At 48.9% G+C, this 27,543-nt stretch overlaps 1 protein-coding gene across 1 annotated transcript; it reads left to right on the top strand.

The window, feature by feature from the left end:
- Positions 1–4,303: 4,303 nt before the first annotated feature.
- TAS1R2 (taste 1 receptor member 2) lies at positions 4,304–26,056 on the top strand. Its single transcript, XM_068537746.1, is given in 7 exon segments — positions 4,304–4,485; positions 7,253–7,552; positions 10,261–11,023; positions 13,229–13,438; positions 24,543–24,666; positions 25,129–25,551; positions 25,554–26,056. Coding segments are annotated over 7 exon segments (2,505 nt in total).
- Positions 26,057–27,543: the final 1,487 nt, after the last annotated feature.

Below are 27,543 nucleotides of genomic sequence, written 5' to 3'. Positions count from 1 at the left end.
CAGTGCCCTAGCCTCACCCACTTGCCCTTCTTAGGTGATGTCAAGGCTAGAGGGGACCGCGGAGATCATCCAGCCCAGGACATCTCAAGGGTCACGGACTGAGCCTTGTGTCATCCTGGATCTGGGCGCACGGCTGCATTTGTAGGCGTGTGCATTAGTGTCCAGGGCTTTCATCAGAATCTGAAAAGGATCCTTGCCCCTGAAATGTTAAGAAGCACTGAGTCCATTTTACAGGTGGGGAGACTGAGGCCCAGAGAATGGAAGCCACTTGTCTGAGGGCAGCCTTCAGGTTGGGGCGGAGCTGAACCAGAAGCCAAGACTTCTGACTTTCCATCCAGGGCTCCTTCTTCAGATTTTAGTCTTCAGAGAAGATCATCCATCTGGACTAATAGCCCCCACTAAGCAGGGGGACCCTATCATTCCTTCCTCATTGGAGCGCCTTGGTCAACACCATTCCCTGAGTCCCCATTAGGGTCTTGGATTCCTCCAATCCACATACTTGCCACGTGGCTTTGAATAAGTTACTGTCCCTCTCTGAACCTCAGTCTCCTCATCTGAAAAATGGAGAGATAATAACAGCACCTCAAAAGGTAGTGAGAATAAAATGGGATGGCAGCTTGGCGTAGAGTGAGCCCTCCAAACGTGTTAATGATAGAAATAACTTGTGCTCATTATCACCATCCTCCTCCCATGCTTCGTGGCACAGACGCTGCCTCCCCCATGGAGCTCTTGGCTGGCCCATGCCTTCCCTCCTCCTTACCCCTTCTTGGCGGCCAGCACAGCGTGGGTCATCATAGAGCTGTCCCGACATGCTTTTGACTTGATTGGAGTCCAGGGGATATCCACCTGCTTTTCTGGCCCTTTGGCGACTGGCCCTCTCTGGGCCTCAGTTTCCCCATCTGTATAATGGGTAGGCTTGTGGAGCTCTGCAGGCCCTCTTAGATCTGATACAGTACGCCACACTATGGGTGGCCCTGGTGCCCCTGGCATCTTCCAGCATGTGCTGCCTTCACGAGGGCCCTGATTTCTGTCTCCAGACTGCAAGCCGTATCCCTTGTGTGTCCTGGCTGTGTCCCTTGTGCCCCACCCAGCCCTGGCACATAGTGGGCTCTGCTAGTGCCCTCTGGATGCATGGTTCTCTCAGCCACTCTTGTACTCCACAACGCCACACCCAGCAGGCTCCAGTTAACTTAGATGTTCTTTTTCTCTACCATCCCCTTACCCCCAAGCTTTGCTAAATAATCTGAGTTGACTGGGAGTCTCCAGAACATTCCAGGGCCACCCAGCAACTGGCATCTTTATTCTCTTCAAACTGACGCACACACTCATTGTGCCTGGAACTGGTCCTTCACCAACACCTTGGCCTTGAGGTGGGACCTGCATTGGGAGAGGGCGGCACCAGTCCCCACCCCCGTGGTGGGTGTAACGGTGACAGCTCCTGCGGGCAGAACACACCCAAATCAGACAGTACAGGGTTGAGAGCTTGGCAGCCTGGGTCTAAATTCTAGTGTCATTGGGAATTCCCTGGCGGTCCAGTGGTTAGGACCCGGTGCTTTCACTGCTGTGGGCCCGGGTTCAGTCCCTCGTCCGGGAACTAAGATCCCGCAAGCTGTGCGGTGCGGCCAAAAAAATTAAAATAAATAAATAAATAAATAAATTCTAGCGTCACTACCTATTAAATGTGTGATTTTCGGCAAGTCGCTTAACTTTTCAGCCTCAGTTTCCTCACTTTAAAAATGGGAGTAATAATGGCTGCTTTGCAGGGTATCTAAACGATATGATGCATAAAAAGCGCCTGGCACCGTGCCTGGCACAAAACACACCCCAGAAAAGTGCTGTTTAGTTACTGTCTTCACGACTCCCTAAGTAGCTGGCAGGGCAGAGGACAGTGGTCTCGGGGGCTCCTAGAACGCCACCAGGGACCGCGTTCCAAGGAGGCCAATGTGGCTGTAGTTTGGGGCACACAGTGCAGGAGAGAGCCGGGGGGAAGGATGGGTGAGCTGGGGTCAAGCTGGGGAGGCCTTGAAAGCCAAGGCCAGGGGCTCAGCTGTGATCCTGCAGCAATGTGGCATCCCAGGGGGTGTTAGAGCCAAGGAATGATAGACTCAGAGCTGTCCTTCAGGGATTTAAACTGTCAACCTGAGGCAGACGGGGAGGTCCAGACAGGAAGTTATAAGGGTCTGAGCTTGGGGTGTGGCAAAAGGGGGAGGAGTCTGGAGAGAACCGACAGACACGGTGAATTAGCGCTGGGGCTTTTGACCTGCTGACACGGAGGGTGAATAAGGGCAGTCCAAAGAGGACCTCCCCATTGTACAGATGAGGAAACTGAGGTCAGGAGAGGGGAGAGCTAGGACCAGAACCCACACCTCCAGACACCCCGTGCAGGGCTCTTCTTTTCATTCTATGGGTTGGGTCTCCCCCACCCCCCACTGGTTTACATACACCCAGAGAGGGCCAGGGCCAGGCCCCAAATCACGCAGCAAATCCTGCATCTTTCCACAGCACCCAGAGGCCTCTCCCTGTTGTTTTCAATGTCTGTGGGTTGACTCCACCCCAGGGGAGGTCAGGGGCGAGGGAGGGGGTGCTCCCTCTGGAGTTGCTAAAGACACAGCCAGTATCTTTCAGGGTAACTTCGAGAAGATTTGGGCTCTTTCAGCTGGGCTCAGAGCCTGGGGTGCCCCCCGGGGCAGTTCATTTCATTACAAGAAAGGACAATCTCGCACTCTGGCAAATTCACCTTTCTCCAGGGTCTGCCCTGCACCCCGCAGTTCACACATGCCTTTTTATTTAATCCCCACACCGATCTCATGAGGCTAGAATTATTATTCCTTTTTCAGTAGCAAACAGAGGCTCAGAGAGGTTAAGTAACCTGCCCATTCTCACACAGCACACAGAGCTGATGTCCAGTCCAGGCCGGCTGGAGTCATGCTGCCTCAATGTTCCTCGAGTGTAGACACACATGTCAGCAGGAGCTGGTCAATGATGTAGGTCTGTTACCAGGGGGGCAGTGCTGATACAGATGGAAGAGTCACTGCAGCGCAGAGCAGAAGTGGTTCCCGTGAACTGGGGCCAGGAAAGGGCTCTAGGAGGAGGTGAGGCTCCAGCTGGCCCTTGAAGGAGGATCAGGGCTTGGCAGGGGTGGGCAGGGGGGACAGTACTGGATTTCCAATCCCCTTTTTGTCCTTGGAGCCTCCTCCCCCCATGAGCCTGGGCCCCAGGAGCAGCATTCAGGCCTGTGACATATCCACCTATGCTGGGCATTTTATAGCAGGCCCCCAAGGCTCCTGCTAGGCCATATTGTTGGGGCAGGAAAGGACCAAAACAGCATTCCGTGGACAAGGGTCTTTGACTGAAACAGGTCCCTGTCTCCCTCCATTCCACTCCTTGGGGGCAGTCACCTTCAACGTTAGGAATTTTCAGCTTTCCTTTCTGCCAACACCCTTGCCCCTGGGTCCTGGATCCAAGGGGGGATACCTAGAGGGGGCTCCCTCTGCAGAGGTGATGATGGATTATTGGGCTGACAGATGGCCCCCCTCCCCCACTCCCACTTCCCAATCTCTTTGTTGCTGTTCTGCTGCTTTTACCAAAAGCAAGGTGCTTGAGGTGTAATATGGCATGGAGGTTAAGAGCCAGGCCCTGAGGTCTGGCTGTGTGATTTGAATCGCAGCTCTGCTGGTTGTGCAACCGACACTGAGTTTCTTAACTTCTCTGTGCCTCAGTTTCCTCACCTGTGAAATGGGGTTAGTAATAGTCCCAGTTATTGTGAGTGTTAAATGAGATGGTGAGTGACAAGCACTCAGCGTGATGCCTGGTTCTTAGTATCAGTGGCTGCTGTTTTGGAACAACTACTATGGGTCAGGGGTGGGACACATGACCACGTGCCAGCCCCAACTTGGTCAGACTCTGGAGTGTGGGCTCCATTTGCCCCCCGACTCTGTCTCCTGATGGGAGCATCTATGTCCTTTACTCCCAAATGTTTGAAACATCAGAGAGATGTGACCTGACCTCATCCAAATGGCAGAAGGCGTAGGTGTGGCCAGGTTAGCAGGACATGCTCTGTCTACTGCCAAATGGGGTTCTCCTGGACCACCCAGGCTCCGCTGTGCCCTAAGAAGGGATCATCCTAATTCCAGCCTCCTCCTCTTCCTCCAGAGCCCTCAAACCTCTCTACCTGTCCCAGGTGCTTTCCTGCTCCATGGACAGCAACAGGACCCATATGTAAATGTCTGTGCAAATCCCCTGGTGTTAGGTTGCCAGCTCTCCAGGGAGGCAAAGCCACCTCTGGGACCTCCACTTCCCAGCCATGGGAGCCCAGGGCAGGGTGGTCTGCTCCCTGATCTTCCTGCTGCGGGCCCTGGCTGAGCTGGCTGAGAACTCGGAGTTCTACTTGCTTGGGGATTACCTCCTGGGTGGCCTCTTCACCCTCCATGCCAACATGAAGGGCATTGTCCACCTCAACTACCTGCAGGTGCCCAAGTGCAAGGAGGGAGTCTCCAGTGTGAGGCTGGAAGTGATGGTGTGGGCGGGGTGGGAGCCGAGGCTGGTCCTGTGGCCCTGTGGAGGCCAAGCCAAGACCAACGGGTCAGAATGTGTCTCCTCATTCATTGCCAAACCCCCATCCTGGATGCACTCCACTGGCTCTCAGGGAGGCCCGGCACACTCCGTGTTATTAAAATCTATGGCGACTATGTCCTGAAATTTTGAAACCTGGTGTCTCAATGTCACGTCTCTTACTAAAGAGTTATGGGATGTTTGAGCCTAGAGGGGTCTTAGAGACCATCAAAACCAACCCCCTTCCCTCTGGCAGCAGCGGGACTCCCAGTGAGTCCATGCCAAGGCCCGGCTGTTATACCTTTGGGAGGCAGGTTCTCAGACTGGAAGGAAGGTTTGTATTTTCCCAGGGCTGTGGTTGGGTGGGCAGGGGTGTTTCCAGGACCGGGGGGGCTTTCCTCTGCACTCCATCCGCTGTGAACCCACTGCGGTGGCAGCATCATTCAGAGATTGAGTGGGCCACCTTCGGGCAGGCATGAAGGCGGGGATACTGGAGCCAGCCTGGGATTATAAAATAGTGATCTTGTGCAGAGAGGGCGAGGCATTCTGAGAAAGAGAGAGAAAAGAAGGAGAGTGCAAAGATGATTAAAGCCTGACTATAAGAAATGAACCATTTATAAGATGTTGGAGAAGATTATACGCTGGCTTGAGAATGGTGAGGGTGATGGTACTAAGCATGATGTTGGATATTTTGATGCTTGTGATGATGGTGGAGAGTCTAGTGAAATGATGGTGCTGATAGAAGTGATGGTGATGTTGATAATGTTGGTAGTAGTAATACTGGTGATAAGGAAAATGGAGTACGGTGATGATGGTGGCGGCAGTGGTGATGGTGATGGTGGTGGCGGTGGTGATAGTGAAGGTGGTGGTGGCAGTGATACTGGTGATGGTGGTGGTGGTGGTGATAGTAGTGATGGTGGTGGTGGTGATTGTGATGGTGACAGTGATGGTGGTGGTCGTGGTGATGGTGATAATAGTGATGGTGGTGGTGATGGTGATGGTGATAGTGATGGTGGTGATGGTGAAGTTGATAGTAGTGATGGTGGTGGTGGTGGTGGTGATGGTGATGGTGATAGTGATGGTTGTGGTGGTGATGGTGATAGTAGTGATAGTGATGGTGGTGGTGGTGGTGGTGGTGGTGATGGTGATGGTGATAGTGATGGTGGTGGTGGTGATGGTGATAGAAGTGATAGTGATGGTGGTGGTGGTGGTGGTGGTGGTGATGGTGATAGTGATGGTGGTGGTGGTGATGGTGATGGTGATGGTGATAGTGATGGTGGTGATGGTGAAGTTGATAGTAGTGATGGTGGTGGTGGTGATGGTGATGGTGATAATGATGGTGGTGGTGGTGAAGTTGATAGTAGTGATGGTGGTGGTCATGGTGATGGTGATGGTGATAGTGATGGTGGTGGTGGTGATTGTGATAGTAGTGATAGTGATGGTGGTGGTGGTGGTGGTGATGGTGATAGTGATGGTGGTGGTGGTGATGGTGATGGTGATGGTGATAGTGATGGTGGTGATGGTGAAGTTGATAGTAGTGATGGTGGTGGTGGTGATGGTGATGGTGATAATGATGGTGGTGGTGGTGAAGTTGATAGTAGTGATGGTGGTGGTCATGGTGATGGTGATGGTGATAGTGATGGTGGTGGTGGTGATTGTGATAGTAGTGATAGTGATGGTGGTGGTGGTGGTGGTGATGGTGATGGTGGTGATTGTGATAGTAGTGATAGTGATGGTGGTGGTGGTGGTGGTGGTGGTGATGGTGATAGTGATGGTGGTGGTGGTGATGGTGATAGTAGTGATAGTGATGGTGGTGGTGGTGGTGGTGGTGGTGATGGTGATAGTGATGGTGGTGGTGGTGATGGTGATGGTGATGGTGATAGTGATGGTGGTGATGGTGAAGTTGATAGTAGTGATGGTGGTGGTGGTGATGGTGATGGTGATAATGATGGTGGTGGTGGTGAAGTTGATAGTAGTGATGGTGGTGGTCATGGTGATGGTGATGGTGATAGTGATGGTGGTGGTGGTGATGGTGATAGTAGTGATAGTGATGGTGGTGGTGGTGGTGGTGATGGTGATAGTGATGGTGGTGGTGGTGATGGTGATAGTAGTGATAGTGATGGTGGTGGTGGTGGTGGTGGTGGTGATGGTGATGGCATAGTGATGGTGGTGGTGGTAGTGATGGTGATGATGGTGATGGTAGTGGTGGTGGTGATGATGGTAGTGGTATTGATAATGATGGTCACAGACATGGGGTGACTGTGGTGGCAATGGTGATGATGCCCATAATAGGAATAGTAGGTGATGATGGTCACAGTGACGATAGTGATGATGGAGGCTATGGTGGGTAATGGTGGTCACATTGGTGGACATTGATAGAGTGATGATGGAGGTCATAGGGACAGTAGTACTGGTGGCAGTGGTAGTGACTGATGGTGGCCACAGAGATCATAGTATCAGAGGTGGTCATAGGGACGATGGTGATCTCAGAGCTGTGGGATGGTGAAAATGATGTGGTAAAAATGCCAGAACCCTCTGGAGTGGTTCCTTCTTGGGCGATGCCTTGGCTTTCCTACTGCAGGCAGGAGGAACAGGCTGGCTCTCCCCTCCCCTCCCCTCCCCTCCCCTCCCCTCCCCTCCCCTCCCCTTCCCTCCTCACTCTGGACCCGTTGCCCACTCCACCCTACTGCGGCCTCTCCAGGTACGAGATGAAGGTGCTGGGCTACAACCTCATGCAGGCCACGCACTTTGCGGTGGAGGAAATCAGCAATGACATCAGCCTGCTGCCCAGTGTGCTGCTGGGCTATGAGATGGTGGACACCTGCTACATGTCCAACAACGTCCATCCTGTGCTCTACTTCCTGTCACAGGACGACTATTTCCCGCCCATCCAGGAGGATTACAGCCACTACGTACCCCGCGTGGTGGCCACCACCGGCCCTGACAACTCCGAGTCCTCCATGACCGTGGCCCACTTCCTCTCCCTCTCTCTCCTTCCACAGGTGAGGCCCCTGGGCCCTGGGAGAGGGGGCTGGGCAGGAGGGCAGCCGAGTGCTTTTCCTGAGGGCTCACCACCCCCACCCATCCCGGGGGTGTTGGATCGGGGAGCGGAAGCAAGGTCAGGACATCCACCCCAGCCCTGGCAAGGTAGCTAGCCTATTGGTTCAGAGCTCAGGCTTCGGAGGCAGAAAGACCTCTGTGTGCATCTTGCCTCTGAGTCTTGGCCATTGTGAGACCTTGAGCCAACCTCTTAACTTACCCAAGCCTCAGTTTCCCCATCTCTAAAGTGGGAAGATAAGAGTCCCATCCTTGGACTGTCTGAAGATCAAAGCATTCAATTTAGATAAGAATTTCTAGTGCACAATAGGTAGTCAATAATGTTACTGTTGTTACGTAAAGCATCTTGCGCGAGAATAAAAACTCAGAAAGCGCTCAATATTATCCTATATAATTGCCTAGCACAGAATCTGCCTCACAGCAGGTCCTCAAAAAAGTGCTATAGAATTACTACTGCTATTCTAACTATTTTCACCATCATGGTCAAAAAGGCATAGTCCAGAACTGGCATAAAATATCTGCTCATCAAAGAGCAGCTAGCGGGACTTCCCTTGTGGTCCAGTGGTAAAGAATCTGCCTTACAATGCAGGGGACGCGGGTTCGATCCCTGGTCAGGGAACTAATATCCCACGTGTCACAGGCAAATATAAATAAATAAATAATAAATCTTAAAAAAAAAAAAAAAAACTTCAATTTAAAAAAAAAAAAAAAAAGAGCAGCTAGCACAAGACTCGGCCCACAGTGGGCAGTTACAAATACTGTAAGTTTTGCTGTTGTTTTTATTATATCAAGCACCAAGGATCTGACTCATAGTAGGTGCTCAATCAGTGTTAATATTCTTATGTGAAGAATCTAGGCCAGGACTGAAGTAATTCTTTCATTCATTTAACAAATATTTATTGAGCACCGACTGTGCCAGGTATTGCTGTAGGTGTTGGGGATGCCTCTGGGGAAATGCACAGAAATTTGCCCTCATAGAGTTTATCTTCCAGTGGGGAGAGACAGACGATCGATGTAAATAAGTATGTGAGATAGGATGATGGGAAGTGAGAAGTGAAATGGATAAAAGGAAAAGTCAAGTCAAGGTTAAGGGAGGTGGGGTGCGTCGGGGGGCCGGCGGAGTGGGTACGGGGAGGTTGGATGGAGGCTTGAAGGAGGTGAAGGAGGAAGAAGAGCATCCATGACAAGGGGTCAGCAAATGCAGAGGCCGGGAGTTGCCCGGTGTGTTCATGGAACCGGGTGAGCAGAACTGGGACTAGTGGGAGAGAAGGAGGTGAAATCAGAGCGGGAAGGGCTGGGGTCAGTGATGGCGCCCCTTAGGGACCACCGATGGACTCTGGCTTTTCCTGAGTGGCATTAGGAACTGTTGGAGGGTCTTGAATATGTGACTGGTGTGTATGTGTGAGCAGGACCGCCCTGGAGCCATGCTAAGTGTAGATTGGAGAGGGGCGAGGGGCGAGGATATTGGGGTAACTCGTAGCAGGAATGATGGTGGCTGGACTAGGATGGTGGTGGGGGGGTGTAGGCACTGAACGGACACACTGTGAAGGTAGATCCCATGGGATGTGCTGATGGCTTGAAGGCGGCTTGTTTGAGAGAGACGAGCCAATGAGGACTCTACAGTTCTGGCCTGAGTAACTGGAGGGATGGATTCACCATCAGGGGAGATGGGGAGATTGTGGGCGAAGCAGGTTCAGGGGAGACAGGAGTTCAGTTCTGGCTACGTTAAGTTTGAAATGTCAAGGAGGCAGTTGCAGGTATGAGTCTGAAATTTAGCAGAGAGGTCCAGGGCAGGGCTATTGGGAGTTGTCAGCATGGATATGGTATTTAAAGCCAGGAGCCTGGATGAGATCACCAAAGGAAGGGGAACAGATGGAGAAGACACAAGGACTGAAGGCTGAGCCCTGGGGTCCTCCAAGGTTAAGAGGTCATAGAGGAGAGGAGAAGAAGCAACCAGTGAAAGGGGAAGAAAACCGAGACTGTGCCATCCCAGAGGCTGCGGAAGGAAATGTGACTAATCTGAGGATGATGATGGTGAGGAGGAAAGCTTTATGCTCAGGGGCACACAGTAGGCACTCAGTAAATGTTACTAGATCATGAGAATGATAATGATGGAAATCATCTAGCCTAGGGCTTGGCACACACTAAGTGGTCAACAGTGTTGCTAAAGGATGAGGTGGGGCTGACGTCGATGAGAAGCATCTTGCCCAGGGCCTGGCATGTGGTGGGTGCTCACGAAAAGTTACCATGCTGATGACCATCGTGAGATGGTGTACATCACTTAGCCCAGGGCATGGCACACAGTAGGTGCTTGGTAAGTGTTACTACAAGGATAATCACGATGATGTTAACGTAAATCACCTAGCCTAGGGCCAGGCCCATGATAGATTCCTGTGAAATGTTATTTCAGTAATGACCATGGCGATGATGGAGCAAACCACCTAGTTCAGGGTCCAACACATAGTAGGTTCTCATTCATTGTCATTACTGTGATGTCCATGATGATGGTGGAGTAAACCACTTAGCCCTGGGCGTGGCTGGCGCTGTGTGCTCCTCAAACGCCATAAGGATGATGGTGGTGGGTGGAACCCCCTTGGGGGCGGGGGCCCTGTGAGGCCCTCGCTAATACCTGCTGGACCCTCCCCTCCGGCGGATCACCTACGGTGCCATCAATGACCAGCTGCGTTTCCCAGCGGTGCTGCGCACGGCGCCAGGTGTGCACCACCAAGTGGAGGCCATGGTGCAGCTGATGCTGCACTTCCGCTGGAACGGGATCCTCGTGTTGCCAAGCAGCGATGACTACGGCCGCGGCAACAGCCAGCTGCTCAGCGAGCGCCTGGCCCACTGTGACATCTGCATCGCCTTCCAGGAGACGCTGCCCATGCCGCAGCCCGACCAGACGATGACGCAGCAGGAGCCTGAGCGCCTGGAGGCCATCGTGGGCAAGCTGCAGCAGAGCGTGGCGCGTGCTGTGGCCGTGTTCTCGCCAGACCTGGCCCTGTTCGACTTCTTCCGCGAGGTTCTGCGCCAGAACTTCACGGGCGCAGTGTGGATCGCCTCCGAATCCTGGGCCATCGACCCGGTCCTGCACCACCTCACCCAACTGCAGCGCACAGGCACCTTCCTGGGCACCACCACCCAGAGCGTGCCCATCCCGGGCTTCAGCGAGTTCCGCGTACGCCGCTCCCAGGTCAGCCGGCCCGCGCTCAACAGGAGCAGCCTGGGGGCCACCTGCAACCAGGAGTGTGACACCTGTATGAACACCACTGAGTCCTTCAACTCCATCCTCACGCTCTCCGGCGAACGCGTGGTCTACAGCGTGTACTCCGCCATCTACGCCGTGGCTCACGCGCCGCAGAACCTCCTGGGCTGCAACCAGACCGGCTGCCACAAGGAGGTGGTCTACCCTTGGCAGGTGAGGTCTGGCCTGTGCAAAGCCAGGGCCCCACGGAGCAGGTGCAGAGTCCGTGGTTGCCATGGAGACCGCAGAGCTGCCCACTGCTCTGCTCTATCCTCCCCTTCCCTTGGTGGGTTCTGGGCAAATGGGTGGGAGAGGCCGTGGATCACACCCTGCCTCCAGACACATAGGAGCCCTTCGTGGTGACAAAACAAAATTCCTGAAAAAAAAAAAATTAACTTAATCATCACCATCCACGATAGTCTGTCCTTGGAGATTTGGGTGAAATTCCCTAGAAGGAAGCCCCGCAGGCTGGAGCCCCAGGTCTCCCCGCAGCCTCTCTCCAGGGTGGAGGCCCTGGGGATGAGCTTGTGTATTCCCATCAGCTCTCAGGTTCATCGTCCCAGTTCGGCATCACCTTGATTCAGGCCTGGAATTTAAAGCTGCGTTTTCCTGGTTTATGCACAGGCACACACACACCCTACCTTGGGCCTACGGAAGGTGTAGAAGGTTTTACTGAGGATCCAGAGGAGCAGAGGAGATATACACCAGAGACGTATGCTTTCTACTCGTCATTAGACATCTCTGCTTAAACAGTTCACTGACTTTTTCATAGTTTGGAACCAGCTGCGTGCTCTATTGCTCAGTCACCCCCCACCCCCGTCTTTATCCTCCCCTGATACCCCTCAGGCATCTCTGATACAGCCCATCCGTTAGGAGGCAGGTGGTGATGATCTGAGCAGAGCTTTGGAATCAGGCAGCCTGGGTTCAAGTCCCAGTTCTGCCACCACTAGCTGTGCAACTTTGGGCAAGCTATTTAATATCTCTGAGCCTCAGTTTTCTCATTTATTAAACACAAGGAGTAATATGTATGCTGCTGAGTTATTATGAGGATTAATAATAACGTATGTACATTACCTGGTGCAGAGTAGAAGCTGAGTGTCTCCTCCTCTGTGTCTGACACCAGTGTCTGGCCTTAGGAGACAGGGTGGGGCTTGGGGGTAGAGCCACTGCTGGGGTTGGGGGTGAGGCTAGGTGAGGAAGGGGAAGCAAGGCTCAGACCCAAAAGGGGAGCCCGGAGAGACCCAGGCCCCTGGCAATAATAGGCTCTGCCTACTCAGGAGAATTACAGGGAAATGCTTTCTGGCCCCATGTATTGGACCCCTGGAATCCAGGCTGCTCAGCCCAGCTTGGCCAGGTCGCCGCAGGGGTGTGACATGGACACTAGTGCTGGCTCCCCAGGGGCCGTTGCCATCCTGATCCTCATCCTCAGGCTGACCACCGGGATGGAGCCTCCCCACTCTCAGCTCCCAGGACCATTGCTCTCAGACCCAGCAACCTGTGCATATGCGAAAGAGACTTCAGCCAGGTCCTCACTCTCCCGGCAGGGCAGGGAGAAGGCTAGAGATCAAATCCCTGGGCTATCTGTCAGTTCCTGAGGTGAGGTGAGCTCTGGGCCCCCAAGATGTAGTCCAATAGTCTCTCTCATTTATGGAGGAAAGACCTAGGAGCCAGCTTGATTTGATAACTAAGCAGGAAGCCGTTTTGGGATCAGCCCAGAGAGGTTCAGTGACTTGCCCAAAGTCACACAGCAAATTTAGGACAGAGCTAGGACTGGAATTCAGGCCGAAGGATGTCCTAGCATGTTCTAGTTCATACCAGCTTCTGCATAGTGAGAATGATGGGGGATGGTGTGGGGAGAGACTGAAAAAAGAGTTGGCTCCAAAGTGTGGGGCAGCAGGCAGGACCCAGGGGGCAGGGGAGACCCCAGTAGGTGGGAGAGACAGTGGACTCTGGACCCCCCGTATTGGATCCCAGAGGGATGGCCGAAGTGACTTCCAGGGAAAAGGAATAATATTGACATCTCAGTAGGAGGTGAGAGCTGACTATTTTCCAAGCACTGTTCTGAGTCCCTAACGGAGATTCACTCATTTATTGCTTCAGAGCCCAGAAGGTCAGGCCATTTTGGCCCCCACTTTGCAGAAGAGGAATCTGGGGTTTATAGAGGTTAAGTGCCAGGTCCAAGGCCTCACAGCAGGTGGTAGATCTGATGCCTAAACCCAGGTGCATCTGACTCTAAAGCCAGAGCTCTCAGCCCCTGCCTCCAAACTGCCACATTTTTCAAAGTTTTGGAAATCAAGGCCCGTGAGCTGGTAGCATTTCTCCCAGGTCTGGCCCAACCTCTGATGCCAGCTCCACTTCCCTTCCCTCCGGCTCCTTTAGCTACTTCCGGAGATCTGGAAGGTCAACTTCACCCTCCTGGGCCACCAAATCTTCTTCAATGAGCAAGGGGACCTGTCCCTGAAACTGGAGGTCATCCAGTGGCAATGGCACCTGAGCCAGAACCCTTTCCAGAGCATCGCCTCCTACCAACCGTCGAAGCGGCAGCTGAAGGACATTTGTGACATCTCCTGGCACACCCCTAACAGCACGGTCAGCTCTCAGGAGGGGGTGGGGGAGGGGGCTGGAGGCCAGGCCCCAGAGCTCATGCTGGGGTGGCAAGGACCCTTTTACCTGGCATTCGTTCTCGACAGCTGGTGGCGTCTCTGTTTGTGGGTGTACTGTCTGGGGTCCCAGCCTTCCTCCTCTGACGGAGAACTGTACAAGTTCAGGGTTTTCTGGCTTCTCAGGACCGAGGGGCTCAGGACATGTGTGTGTTAAAGACTTCAACTCTCATGCCAACCCTGGGAAATAGATGCTACTCTTCTCCCTATCTTATGCGTTAGAAGACTGAAGGCACAGAGTGGTTGCATGACCTGCCTAAGGGCACACAGCTTGTCCGTGTCTCTCTATACAGCATTCAGGCTACACCCTATCAAGGAATACTCACATTTTGGGGGGTGATAGCTCTGCTTTCCACCGTGTCTGACATCTGTCAGTCTAAAGCTCCTTTGTTTTACCCTCTTTCTATAAAAAGCTGTCAGAATGCTGCTGGGGAGGGGAGGATAGAGACCCAGCCCTGTGGGGTGAGGGAGGGAATCTAAAAACTTTTCAGTCTTCAGCACTCTCCCCACCCCCACTTGACCCCTGTTCCAGAGGCATTTGGTGCTGCTAGTTTCTGAGCTTCTTGGGGATTTTTATGGAGTACATTGTGTTGGTGTCTTTATTAGTTTGCTAGGGCTGCCATCACAAAGGACCACAAACTGGGGGGCTTAACCAACAGAAACATATTGTCTCATAGTTCTGGAGGCCAGAAGTCCAAGATCAAGGTGTTGGAGGGTTGATTCCTCCTGAGAGTTGTGAATGAGACTGTCCCAGGTCTTTCTTTTGGCTCCTGGTGATTTGCTGGTCCCTGTTGGCTTTCCTTGGCTCCTGCTGCATCACCTGATCTCTGCCTTCATTTTCACATGGTGTTCTCCCCGTGGGTGTGTCTGTCTCCAAATCTCCCCCTTTTATAAAGACATCAGTCATATTGGAGTCGGGACCCACCCTCCTCCAATGTGACTTCATCTTAACCAATTACATCTGCAGTGATCCTATTTACCAATAAGATCACATTTTTAGGTCCTGGGGTTAGGACTCTAACATAGGAATTTTGAAGGGACACAAGTCAGCAAATAAGTGTCTTAGCCTGGCTTTCCCCCCGAAAGCAGAGCCTGAGACAAGGGCTGATGTGCAGATGGTTTATCCCAGGATATGATCTGGGGGAACAGGAGTAGGAGGCTGGGGAGTATTTAACAGGGAAAGAGGGAAAGGGAATGTTCTCAAGCTGGACGCTGCTGTGAGCAATGGGATCTCAGTCTTACCTGAACCTTCTCAGGAGCCACTTTAGAACGGTCCCCAAGGGTGGGAAGAGGATGGCACTGATCCATTGGCTCCATATCTCTCAGGGGTCAAGGGTTGTGCCAGGTGGTATGAATTCCCTGGCATTTCCAGGTCACGCTCGTGTGATGCCCAGCAGCTCCCTGCGGGCGTCTCACCCTGCAGCCCCTGGGCAGAGAGCGGTCAGTTTGGTCTCTGCACGAGGGGAGTCGAGTGAACCCAGCCACGGGTCCTGCTGCTGCCCTGGGCCCCGGGTGGACCTGATTCATCCCTCTCTTTCTGCCACCGTCCATTCTGGATTCCCTCGCCCTCAGCCATTGGCTGCTCTAGGTCATTGGCATGTGGGGTGATCCAGACATTCATCCCCAAGGTGTCAGAGGCTGTTGTCACCTTGTCCTTGCTGGCTTGTGGTCCGGTGGCTATCTAGTAGCAGTCATCACTGGGCTAGAAGCACCAAGTGCCGCCTTGGGGAATCGCCTGGGTCCCAGTCCTACTCTTTCCTACCCCTAGCAGCACCCCTAGCCCCTCCCGCTAATCCAAGTCATTTACCTCTCCTTTCTTGGCTTTCTCGTTCACTGGCATGAGACCCCCCTAAATGACCAGGTGGTAACCATAGAGCCCTATTGTGTCTGCTGGTGGGAGTATTCCCCCTTTGGAGACCATACCTTATTCTAGCAGAATCCAAGGTTCTGGAGATGAGAAGCCCCGATTCTACAATGGGCCTCTGCAAAGAATGGTGAGTGTGGCCAATCCTTTTTCCACCCTGTGGTTGCTGAACCCACGTCTTCTAGAATGATCAAGTTCCATGTGGATTCTGTCATGACAGACAGTAGCACAGTACACAACTCTGCAACAAGGTAGTGAATGTGATTTGAGATCTTTCTTTTTTAATGTGGGCATTGACAGCTAGACACTTCCCTCTAAGTACTGCTTTCATTGTATTTCAGAAGTTTTGTTACTTAAAAAAATTATCTTTAATTATGGTAAAAAAACCCCCACAAATGTTACCATCTTAAATGATTTTTCCCAATGTTTTAATTGTGGTAAAATACACATAACATAGGCTTTACCGTCTTAACCATTTTTAAGTTGACCGTTCAGTAACATTAAGTACATTTATACTGTTGTACAACCATCACTGCCATCCATCTCTAGAATACTTTCATCTGGCAAAATTGAAACGCTATGCCCATTAAACAGTAACTCCTCCTTCATTTCTCTCCTCCAGCCCCTAGAAACCACCATTCTACTTTCTATCTCTGAATTTGACCACACTAGATACCTCATATAAGTGGAATCATACAGTATTTGTCTTTTTTATTACTGGTTTATTTCACTTAGCATAAGGTCCTCAAGGTTCATCCATGTTGTAACATGCATCGTAATTTCCTTCCTTTTTAAGGCTGAATAATATTCCATTTTATGGATATATAATATTTTGCTCATCCATTCATCCATAAATGGACACTTGGGTTGCTTCCATATTTTAGCTATTGTGAAATTAATACTGTTATGAATAAGAGTATACAAATATCTCTTCAAGACTGCTTTCATTTCTCTTGAGTATATACCCAGAAATGTAATTGCTGGATTATAGGTTAATTCTATTGTTAATTTTTTGAGGAACTACCATGTTTTCCACAGTGGCTGTACCATTTTACATTTCCAGCAGTGCACAAAAGCTCACTGTTCCAATTCCTCTACATCCTCACCAACACTTGTTATTTTCTGTCTTTTTGATAGCAGCCATCCTAATGGGTGTGAAGTGGTCTCTCATTGTGGTTTAGATTCTCACTTTCCTAGTGATTACTGATATTGGGTATCTTCTCATGTGCTTATTATCCATTTGTATATCTTCTTTGAAGAAATGTTTGTTCAAGTCTATTTTTTTCATTTTTGAATCAGGTTGGTTTTTTGGTTGTTGTTGAGTTTTAGGAGTTCTCTATATTCTGTGTATTAATCCCTTGTATATCTTATTTGCAAATATTTTCTCCCACTCTATAGGTTGCCTTTTTACTTGGTTGATAGTATCTTTTGATGCATAAATTTAAAATTTTTCATTAAGTCCAATTTGACCATTTTTTTCTTTTGTTGCCTGTGCCTTTGGTGTCATCTCCAAGAAACCATTGCCAAAGTCAGTGTCGTGAAACTTTTGCCCCGTGTTTTTCTTCTAAGAGTTTTTATAGTTTTAGATCTTCCATTTAGGTCATGGATCTGTTTTCAGTTAATTTTTATATATGGTGTTAAGTACAGGCCACTTCATTCTCTTGCCTGTGGGTATCTGGTTTTCCCAGCATCACTGGCTTAAAAAACTATCTTTTCCCCATTGAATGGCCTAGAAACCCTTGTCAAAATCATTTGACCATATATGTGAGGTTTTATTTTTGGACTTTATTTTATTCCATTTGTCTGTGTGTCTCTTTAGTCTGGTACCACACTATTTGATTACTGCCACTTTGTAGAAAGTTTTGAAATCAGGAAATGTGATTCCTCCAGCTTTGTTCTTTTTCAAGATTGTTTTGGCTATTCAGGGTCCCTTGAGATTCCATATGAATTTCAGGATGGGTTTTTGTATTTCTGCAAAAAAACCTCATTGGAATTTTGATAAGAACTACATTAAATCTGTAGATTGCTTTGGGTAGTATTGACATCATAACAATATTAAGTCTGCCAATCCGTAAACATGGGATGTCTTTCCATTTATGTATGTCTTCTTTAATTTCTTTTAGAAATGTTTTGTAGTGTTCATTGTACAAGTCTTTCCCTCCTTGGTTAATTCCTAAGTATTTTATTCTTTTTGATGCTATTGTAAATGGAATTATTTTCTTAATTTCCTTTTTGAATTATTCACTGTTAGTGTGTAGAAAACAACTGATTTTTGTGTGTTGACTTTGTGTCTTGATACTTTGCAGAGTTCACTTATTGGTCCTAACAATTTTTTTGCAGAATCTTTAGGATATTTTACGTATAAGATTATATCATCTGTGAGCAGATAATTATATTGATTACTTTCCAATTTAGATGACTTTTTTTTTTCTTGCCTAATTGCTCTGGCTAGGACCTCCAGTACTGTGTTAATAGAAGGGGTGAAACTGCACATCTTTGCCTTGTTCCTGATCTTAGAGGAAAAGCTTTCAGTCCTTCTCCACTGAATATGATATTCACTGTTGGCTTTTCACATAGAGCTTTTATTATGTTGAGGTAGTTTTCCTCTACTTCTTGTTTGTTGAGTGTTTTTTTATCATGAAAGAGTCAAATACTTTTCCTTCATCAATTGAGATGATCATGTGTTTTATTAAATTTATTTATTTATTTATTTTTGATTGAAGTATACTTGATGTACAATATTATATAAGTTACAGGGGCACAATATAGTGATTCACAATTTTTAAAGGTTATACTCCATTTATAGTTATTATAAAATATTGGCTATATTCCCTATGTTGTACAATGTTTCCTTGTAGCTTATTTTATACATAGTAGTTTGTACCTCGTAATCCCCTACCCCTGTATTGACCCTCTTCTCTTCCCCTTTCCCCATTGGTAACCACTAGTTTATTCTCTATATCTGTGAGTCTGTTTCTTTTTTGTTATATTCACTAGTTTGTTGTATTTTTTAGATTTCACATATAAGTGATACTATACAGTATTTGTCTTTGTCTGACTTATTTCACTAGCATAATACCATCCAAGTCCATCAATGTTGTTGCAAACGGCAAAATTTCATTCTTTCTTATGACTGAGGAACATGTGTTTTTTTTCCCTTCATTTTGTTAATGTGGTGTATTACATTGACTGATTTTTATATGTTGAACTATCTTTGTATTACAGGAATAAATCCCACATGATCATGGTGTATAATCCTTTTAATATGCTGCTGAATTCAGTTTGCTAGTATTTTGTTGAGAATTTTTGCATCAATATCCATAAAGGATATTGGTTTGTAGTTTTCTTTTCTTGAAGCCTTTTTGACTGGCTTTGTTATCAGATTGATGCTGGCCTCATAGAATGAGTTAAGGAGAGTTCTTTCCTCTTTAGTTTTTGGTAGAATTCACCAGTGAAGTCATCAGATCCAGGACTTTTCTTTGTGGGGAGATTTTTTGATTACTGATTCAATCTCCTTACTAGTTATAGGTCTATTCAGATTTTCTATTTCTTCATGATTTAGTATTAGTAGATTTTGTGTTTCTAGGAATTTGTTTCATCTAGTTTATCCAATTTGTTGGTATATAATTGCTCATAGTACTCTCTTATAATTGTTTTTATTTCTGTAGAATCAGTAGGAATATCCTCACTTTCATTTCTGATTTTAGTAATTTGAATCCTCTCTTTTTTTCTTAGCCATTTTAGCTAGAGGTTTGTCAATTTTGCTGATCTTTTCAAAGGACCAACTTTTGGCTTAATTGATTTTCTCTAATATTTTTCTATTTTCTAATTTGTTTCATTCTGCTTTAATCTTTATTATTTCCTTCCTTCTGCTAGTTTCGGGTTTAGTTTGATCTTCTTTTTCTAGCTCCTTAAGCTGTAAAGTTAGGTTGTTGATTTGAGATCTTTCTTGTTTTCCAATGTAAGTGTTTATAGCTTTAAATTCCCCCCTTAGCACTGTTTTGCTGTATCCCATGTTTTGGTACATTGTGTTTTCATTTTCATTCATCTTTAAGTATTTTCTAATCCCACTTGTGGGTTCTTTGATTTGTTGGTTGTGTAAGAGCATTGTTTAATTTTTACAAATTTGTAAATTTCCCAGTTTTCATTCTGTTATTGATTTTTAACTTCATCCTATTGTGGTCAGAGAAGATACTTTGTGTGATATCTATCTTTTAAAATTTATTCAGACTTAATTCATGGTTTAACATAAGGTCTGTCCTTATCTGGAAAATGTTGCATGTGCACATGAGAAGATGTATATTCTGTCGTTGTTGGGTAGAGTGTCCTATGTATATCTGTTAAATCCAGTTGGTTTATTGTGTTGTTCAAGTCCTCTATTTCCTTACTTATTTTCTGTCTGGTTGTTCTATCCATTATTGAGAGTGAGGTATGGAAGTCTTCAATTATTACTGGGGAATATTATGTGTTGAATTGTCTTTTCTCCCTTTAATTCTGATGGTCTTTGCTCCATGTATTTTGTGGATCTCTTGTTAGGTGCATTTCTGTTTATAATTATTATATCTTCTTGATCTATTGACACTTTTATTGTTATAAAGGTCCTTCTTTTTCCCTAGTAAACGTTTTTGTTGGTATTTCTGCACCCCCCTCCACGCCCAGCTTCCTTTGAGACATTATCTTTGTTTTTTTACATTTTGAATATTGTATACCTAAGAGTAATTTTTTAAAAGTATTTATCCCACTTGGTGTTCTCTGAACTTCCTGGATCTGTGATTTGGTATCTGTCATTAATTATAAAAGTCTCAGCCTATATTCCTTCAAATATTTCTTCTGTTCCTTTCTTTCTTCTCCTTTGGGTATTCTCATTAAATGTATGTTACATATTTTGCAATTGTTCTATAGCTCTTAGATATTCTGTTCTCTGTTTTTCACTTTTTTTTTCTCTTTGCTTTTCACTTTGGGATGTTTCTATAGAGATATCTTCAAGCTCACTGGCTTTTTCCTCAGCTGTGTCCAGTCTACTGATGAGCCCATCAAAGGCATTCTTTATTTCTGTTACCATAGGTTTTTAAAAAATGTGTTACATTTCCTTTTGGTTCTTTCTTTCAGTTTCCATTTCTCTGCTTACATTACCCATCTTTTCTTGAATGTTGTTCACTTTTTCAGTTACAGCTCTTAGCATATTAATCATAGTTATTTTAAATTTCCTGTCTGATAATTGCAAAATCTCTACCATATATGAGTCTCATTCTGATGCTTGTTTTGTCTCTTCAGACTTCCTTTTTGTCTTTTAACATGCCTTGTAATTTTTTGTTGAAAGCCAAATATGATGTATTTGCTAAAGGAACTGAGGTAAATAAATTTTAGCATAAGGTTTTATGTTTATTTGGGTAGGAGTGAGGCTATGTTTACTCTTTGCCATAGCTGTGGTGTCAGAGGCTAAAATTTCCTCTAATGTCTCCCTTTTGGGGTCTTCCCTGCTGGCTTTGGGTTTCCCTAGAGACTCTTTCTTAAACAGAATTTGAGCCTTGCAGTTCTTTTGGTTGTAATCCCCTGTTATTATACAGGAGCCTGAATGATGTGGTGGTAAGATGTGGGAGGAGGGGAAGAATTCTGGAATCACCTATGACCAGGTTTTATTCTTTTGGTAAGCCTGTGCCCTGGGCTGTGCCCTCCACAAGTGCCTCTCAGCTCTCCCCACCTTCGGTGAGACAGGAAGGCTAGAGGGGGGCTGCAGTTGGGTACTTCCTTTCCCCTATGTCAATTCAGCTGTGGTAAAATAGTTTCCCTTGAGGGCAGGCCTTTGTTAAGGAGAACAGAATGCTCTGGGTGTATTTCAGAATGGTTGCTTTTTCCTCTCCCCTTGCTGGAGAGCAGTCTTTACCCTGAGAAGCTGGTGGGGCTCCTGAGGTTAAGGATGCACCCCAAGAGGTCTCTCTCAAGCTAGTCTGAGCTCAGTCCCAGCAACTGGTCATTTGCTGTCTAGCTGCTCCTACCGGTTTCTGCCTCCAGCAGCATTTCCTGCTCCTGCTAAGCTGTGATTCTTTGTGTGCACCTGTCTCCCCAGTTTTGGGATCTGTGGTTTGCCCCATGACCCCAATTCTCTGATGGACCTAAGAAGGGTTGTTGATTTTTAGCTTGTTCAGCCTTTTTCTTGTTGTGAGGATGGAGGTGATGACTTCCAAGCTCCTTACATGCCAGACCAGAAACCAGAAGTTCCCCATTCTCTCTTGAATCTACACCAACAAGGCTTTCCAGCACATCACTCTTCTGAAACTGCTTTTGTGAAGGTCACTGATGTCTAGATATTGCCAATCCAACCATCATCATCGTAGTCAACCTGTGAACAGATGTGACACAGCTGATTACTTCCTCTCTTTGGAAACAATATCTTTACTCGAATTCTGGGCCAGTCTCTCTTTTGGTTCCCCTACAGCTATGACTACTCCTTCTAGGTCTCCTTTCCTGGTCCCTCCTTATCCCCTTGACCCTTAAACCCTGGAGGGTACAAGAGTTCAGCCAATGGACTTATTCTCTTCTCTGTCTACATGGTTGGAAATATGATCTATAGGTTTATAACTTCCAATTTTATATCTTCAGACTGGACTTCTCCCCTCAACTTTAAGTCAAATATTCGCCTACTTACGCAAAGTTGCTCTCCCAAAGTCTTCCCATTCCAGTAAAAGGTAACACCATCTTTCTGTTGTTTGACCAAAAGCATTGAGTCATCCTTGACTCCTTTCTTTCTCATCCAACCCAGCAGTAAATCTTGTCCAGCCTACTTTCAAAACACATCCAGAATCTGACCACTTCTCACCTCTTCCACGGCTCTCTCTTTAGTCAGAACCGCCACCATTTCTCAGCTGGGCTATTACAATAACACCCTGCCTGGTCTCCTGTTGTGCCATTACCCCTCATGATCTATATTCAGACAGGGCAGTCCTGTTAAAACGAAGGTCAGATCCTGTCACTCCTCTGCTTGGGATCCTCCAGTAGCTTCTCATTTCATTCAGAGTAAAAGCCAAAGTATTTTGACTCCAACTCTTTGAACAGATCCGCTGTTCTTCCTCTTGCTCATTCTGCTTGAGCCACGCTGACCTTGCTGCTCCTCGACTATGCCAAGTCTCCCAACCGCAGGACCTTTGCACATGCTGTCCCTTCTGCCTGAACAGATATCTTCATGACCTGCTCCCTCCCAGCCTTTACATCTTTGCTCCAATGTCACCTGCTGGATGAGGCCTTCCTTCCCTTCACCCAATGTGAAAGTGAAATCAGCTCCTCCATCATTTTCCATATCCCTTGCATGGCTTTATTTTCCTTCACACTATATATCACCATCTGTTGTATCACAAATTTATATGTGTGTTGTCTCTCTTCCCCATGAAAATATTCATTTCATAAGAACAGAGACTTTGCCTCATTTGGTTCACAGCTATATTTCCAGTGCCTGGCATCGGTATGTACTCAATACCTTTTTGAATGAATGAATGTGTGAATATCAGGTTGAGACTCCATGGGTAAGAGGTAGGATTAATTTGGTTACTTAGGGGCTCAGAGTTAGTGAAGAGATGAACTTGGAGGAGGGGGAGAATACATGGCAAGGGAGTGGTAGGGTGTAGGTCTGGATAAGGTGTGTGTGTGCGTGTGTGTGTGTTGGTGTGCATATGCCTGCACATGTGTGTGGCCCCACAGGAGGCAGAAAAGACCACAGAGGGAAGGCTGGCAGGGGATCAGACTTAACTTGGCTGATGGAGAGGCTCTTCCATGAGGTTTCAGGGAGAGAACAAGACATCCAGAAACATCATCTGATGCATGTGCAAGAGAGACTAGAGGGGTGGAAAAGGAAAGCAGGTGATCTCTGAGAGGCCAGAAGAGAAGGGCTCTGAGGTCGAGTGGTCCTACCATGGCTCCTCGTGTCTGGGCCCTTGGTCCTTTATCTGTGTTCTCGTGCAACGCCCTCCTCATTGGTTGTCAGAATGATTTTTATACAACCTGAATCTAATCAGGCTGCTCCCCACTCAAGAGCCATGGCTGCTTCCCACCGCCCCTACATTTTTAGTGTCATAGTTCAGTCTTCCACCCTCCCCATGCAGCCTGACTTCAGCCAGGCTCAGACACACCCTCTTCCCAAGAATGCCACCCCCATCCTCTCCTCCACCTCGTTGCTCTTACTGTTTCCTCTACTTGTAATTCATTCATTCATTTAATAAACAATCATTGGAGGCCTCCTCTTTGCTGGGCACTCTTCTAGTTTCTAGAAATATAGCAGGGACTTCCCCGGTGGCACAATAGTTAAGAATCTGCCTGCCAGTGCAAGGGACATGGGTTCGATCCCTGGTCTGGGAAGATCCCACAGGCTGTGGAGCAACTACTACTACTACTACATGTGCCACAACTACTGAGCCCACATGCCGCAACTACTGAAGCCCGCACACTTAGAGCCCATGCTCCGCAACAAGAGAAGCCACAGCAATAAGAAGCCTGTGCACCGCAATGAAGAGTAGCCCCCACTAGCCACAACTAGAGAAAGCCCGCGTGCAGCAACGAGGACCCAACGCAGCCAAAAATAAATAAATAAATTTATTTTAAAAAAAAGAAAAAAGAAATATAGCAGTAAAAGCAATAGACATGGCCACTGGCTACCTGCTCTTGCTCACCTGAAAACCCCTGCCCCTCCATAAAAGATGTGTTAATTGGGACTCTCGGTGGTAAGTGACAGAAAGCAATATAAGCAAAAAGTTAGTTTATTGCCTCACATCATTGAAAATTCCAGGAGTTGACCTGAAGGTAAAGCTTCAGGCAAGGCTGGATCCAGGGTCTCACTCTCTCCATCTCCCAGATCCTTCCTCAGGCATGTTCTCCCCCCAGAAACCAGCAGGCTGCTAGCAGCTCCAGAGTCATAGCCTATTCACTCAGCAACCTCAGAAAGTCTCCATCTCTACAGCTGGGTGCTGTTACCCGAAGAAGGTGGAATAGATCTTTGCTGGGTGAGACTAAGAAGGTGCCTACAGAGGTCCAGTTCTAATGGCAATCCCAGCACCCCTCCCCCTCCCAGACAGAGGCCAGTTCCCCTCCCCTGAGCATCCTGCTGGGGATGAGTTAGAGAGGGTAAGGGATCCCCCAGAGAGCGGGAGAGAGGACTCAGGGTCTTTTGCTCTCCTCCCTCCAGATCCCTGTGTCTATGTGTTCCAAGGACTGCCAGCCTGGGCAAAAGAAGAAGCCAGCTGGCATCCACCCCTGCTGCTTCGAGTGTATTGACTGCCTCTCTGGCACCTTCCTCAACCGAGTTACAGGTGTGATTCATGGGCCCACATGCTTGCCTTGCCACTGCCCTGCCCTGGGAGGGGGGTGGTCTCCAGGGCCCTTCGCCTCTGGCAGGGTCTCTGGGGTCTCCCCCGTGGTACATAAGTGTCCAAAGGCCAAGGATTATGTCTTTCCCACCAGAGGGTGAGGTCTTGGGAGGGAGGAATTATAGTTATTAGACTCTGAGTCAAGGAGACCTCGGTTCAAATCCTGCCTCTATAACTTCCTGGCTTTGTGACTTTACCTGGCTGAGCCTCAGTTTCCTCATCTGTGAAATGGGGTTGCTGTGAGGAGTTGATGAGCCAGGGGGTGTAAGGGACTCAGTGAGCGTTGGTCGCCCTTAGCTCTCTCTCTCTCTTTCTCCTGCCGGGGCCTGGCCCAATGCAGGCCCAGAGGATGTAGATGCTGAGAAGGCAGGTTCGGCTGATGGGAGCTGCTGTGGGGTCTTGCAGGTGAATTCGACTGCCAGCCCTGCCCAAGTTACGAGTGGTCCCGCAGGAAAGACACCTCCTGCTTCAAGCGGCAGCTGGCCTTCCTTGAATGGCATGAGGCACCCACCATCACTGTGGTCGTGCTGGCTGCCCTGGGCTTCCTCAGCACCCTGGCCATCTTGATAATCTTCTGGAGGCAGTTTCAGACGCCCATGGTTTGCTCGGCTGGGGGGCCCGTGTGCTTCCTGATGCTGACGCCGCAGCTGATGGCATACATGGTGGTCCCCGTGTATGTAGGGCCGCCCATGGTCTCCACGTGCCTCTGCCTCCAGGCCTTCTTCGCGCTCTGCTTCACCGTCTGCATCTCCTGCATCACCGTGTGCTCTTTCCAGATCATCTGCATCTTCAAGATGGCCAGACGCCTCCCACGCGCCTACGGCTTCTGGTCCGCTACCATGGGCCCTACGTCTTTGTGGCATTCATCACGGTGCTCAAGACGGTCATGGTGGGGAGCAGCATACTGGCCGTGACCACCAACCCCACTGCCCGCACTGACCCCGATGACCCCAAGATCATGACCCTGTCCTGCAACCCCAGCTACCACCAGGGGCTGCTGATCAACACCAGCCTGGACCTGCTCGTCTCCATGCTGGGCTTCGGCTTCACCTGCATAGGCAAGGAGCTGCCCACCAACTATTACGAGGCCAAGTTCATCACCTTCTGCATGACCTTCTACTTCACCTCCTCCGTCTTCCTCTGCGCCTTCATGTCTGCCTACGAGGGGGTGCTGGTCACCATCCTGGACCTCTTGGTCACTGTGCTCCACCTCCTGGGCATCACCCTGGGCTACTTCGGCCCCAAGTGCTACATGATTCTCTTCTACCTGGAGCGCAACACGCCAGCCTACTTCAACAGCATGATTCAGGGCTACACCATGGGGAGGGACTAGCACTCCTATCATCTGTCCATTGGGATGAGGGCCTCAGCGTTGGGAGATGGAGGCAGGGGCTTGCTTGTTCAACTCCAGATGGATGCAAGGAAGCCACCCCCAACGATTACCACCATGCCCTGGTATCTGATTTGGCGTTCCTCCGAGGTTCTCTGCGTCCTGGCCATTTTTACCCACCTAGCGATGGATGCCTAGAAACATTTGCCCTTCGTTCCTTTCCCTCGAGCTGTTTAGCTTGCCAGGCAATGCCACCCCGTTCTAGAAAAACAACCCAAGGTGACCTATTGGTCTCCAAGGACGGAGTCCAGTTTGGCAGCCTACAGCCGCCATCTGGTGGTCACTGTGGGTACCTGCAGGTTCACGGTGAAGGGACGCCTGCTGGAGGGCTGGGCTGGGGTTGGAGGATGTGAGCTCAAATAATGCTGCCCTGCCTCATTCACTAGCTGCCCGTGTGTCCGCGTCTCATCCCCGAGGTTCCCCCAGAGCACGAATCCCCGGCGTCTCTGTTGTCTCTGAGTACGGCTGAGCCCATAAATGCTCGGGAATAAACCTCGCTTGGGTGAAACGAATGAGATTCCTTCTTGTTTTCCGGAGGTCCCCTAAGAAGATGTGGACTCGGAGACCTCGGTTTCAATCCCAGCACTGCCACTTCCGAGCTGTGTACCTTGGGCCAATTATTTACTGCCCCTGAGCCTACACTTCCCGGTCCCTAAAATGGGAACATTGACGGATCAGAGATAAGGGGTGCAAAGTGCGTATATTAGGTACTCAGTAAATGCCAACCGTTGCAAATCCACACGTCCCTGGAAACATCAGGGGCAAAATAAGGCTGTGCTTCCTTTTTACACCCTGATGTCCGTGGCATATCTTCTAGTCCATGGCACTAGCCTCTGCTGGAAACTGGCCCCGACCCAGTAAATTCTGGGTGTTGTTATGGGGGTGCTCGAGCCTCTCATGTGCTCCAGGGCCACTGTGTACCATGGCACTGCCAAGCCTGGGAGAGGCTGCTCTGCTGGGTGTGGCCGTGTGCATGTCCACCACCCCCGATGGTGGGCTCCAGCTGCAGGAGGGGCCCTGCCTTCCCTGTTCAGGGGCCAGACCTGGCCTCTGACAGCTCACCAGGGAGCCAGAACTTCCATACTGAGGCCTCCAAACTGCTGCCTGCCCAGAGAGGTTGAGCGACTGGCTCAGGTGCACCCAGCTCCAAGTTGGGAGAGGGAGTGTCAGAGCCTCAGTGCACTCAGGCAGAGAGATGGGGGCCCTGAAGAAGCCGTAACTGCGGTGACATGGTGGCCTTCTCAGAAATCCCCTGGGAGTGACTGAGAGCTTGGCCAGCGCCAACCCCGGCAGGAACAACTTCCCTAAGCTTATTTGCAGCTGGGAGGGCAGGACTGACTCCTCCTTGTCCTGAATTTACCTCTTTCATGCTTCAAGGTGATGGGTGGCAGGATCTTGGCTTGAACCATCTGGGATTTGGGGCAACGGCC

This window comes from Eschrichtius robustus, chromosome 3 (genome assembly GCF_028021215.1).
Source record: "Eschrichtius robustus isolate mEscRob2 chromosome 3, mEscRob2.pri, whole genome shotgun sequence".
Taxonomy (NCBI): domain Eukaryota; kingdom Metazoa; phylum Chordata; class Mammalia; order Artiodactyla; family Eschrichtiidae; genus Eschrichtius; species Eschrichtius robustus.
The sequence above is the reverse complement of the archived record's forward strand: the minus strand, read 5'-3'. Positions and strand labels throughout refer to the sequence as shown.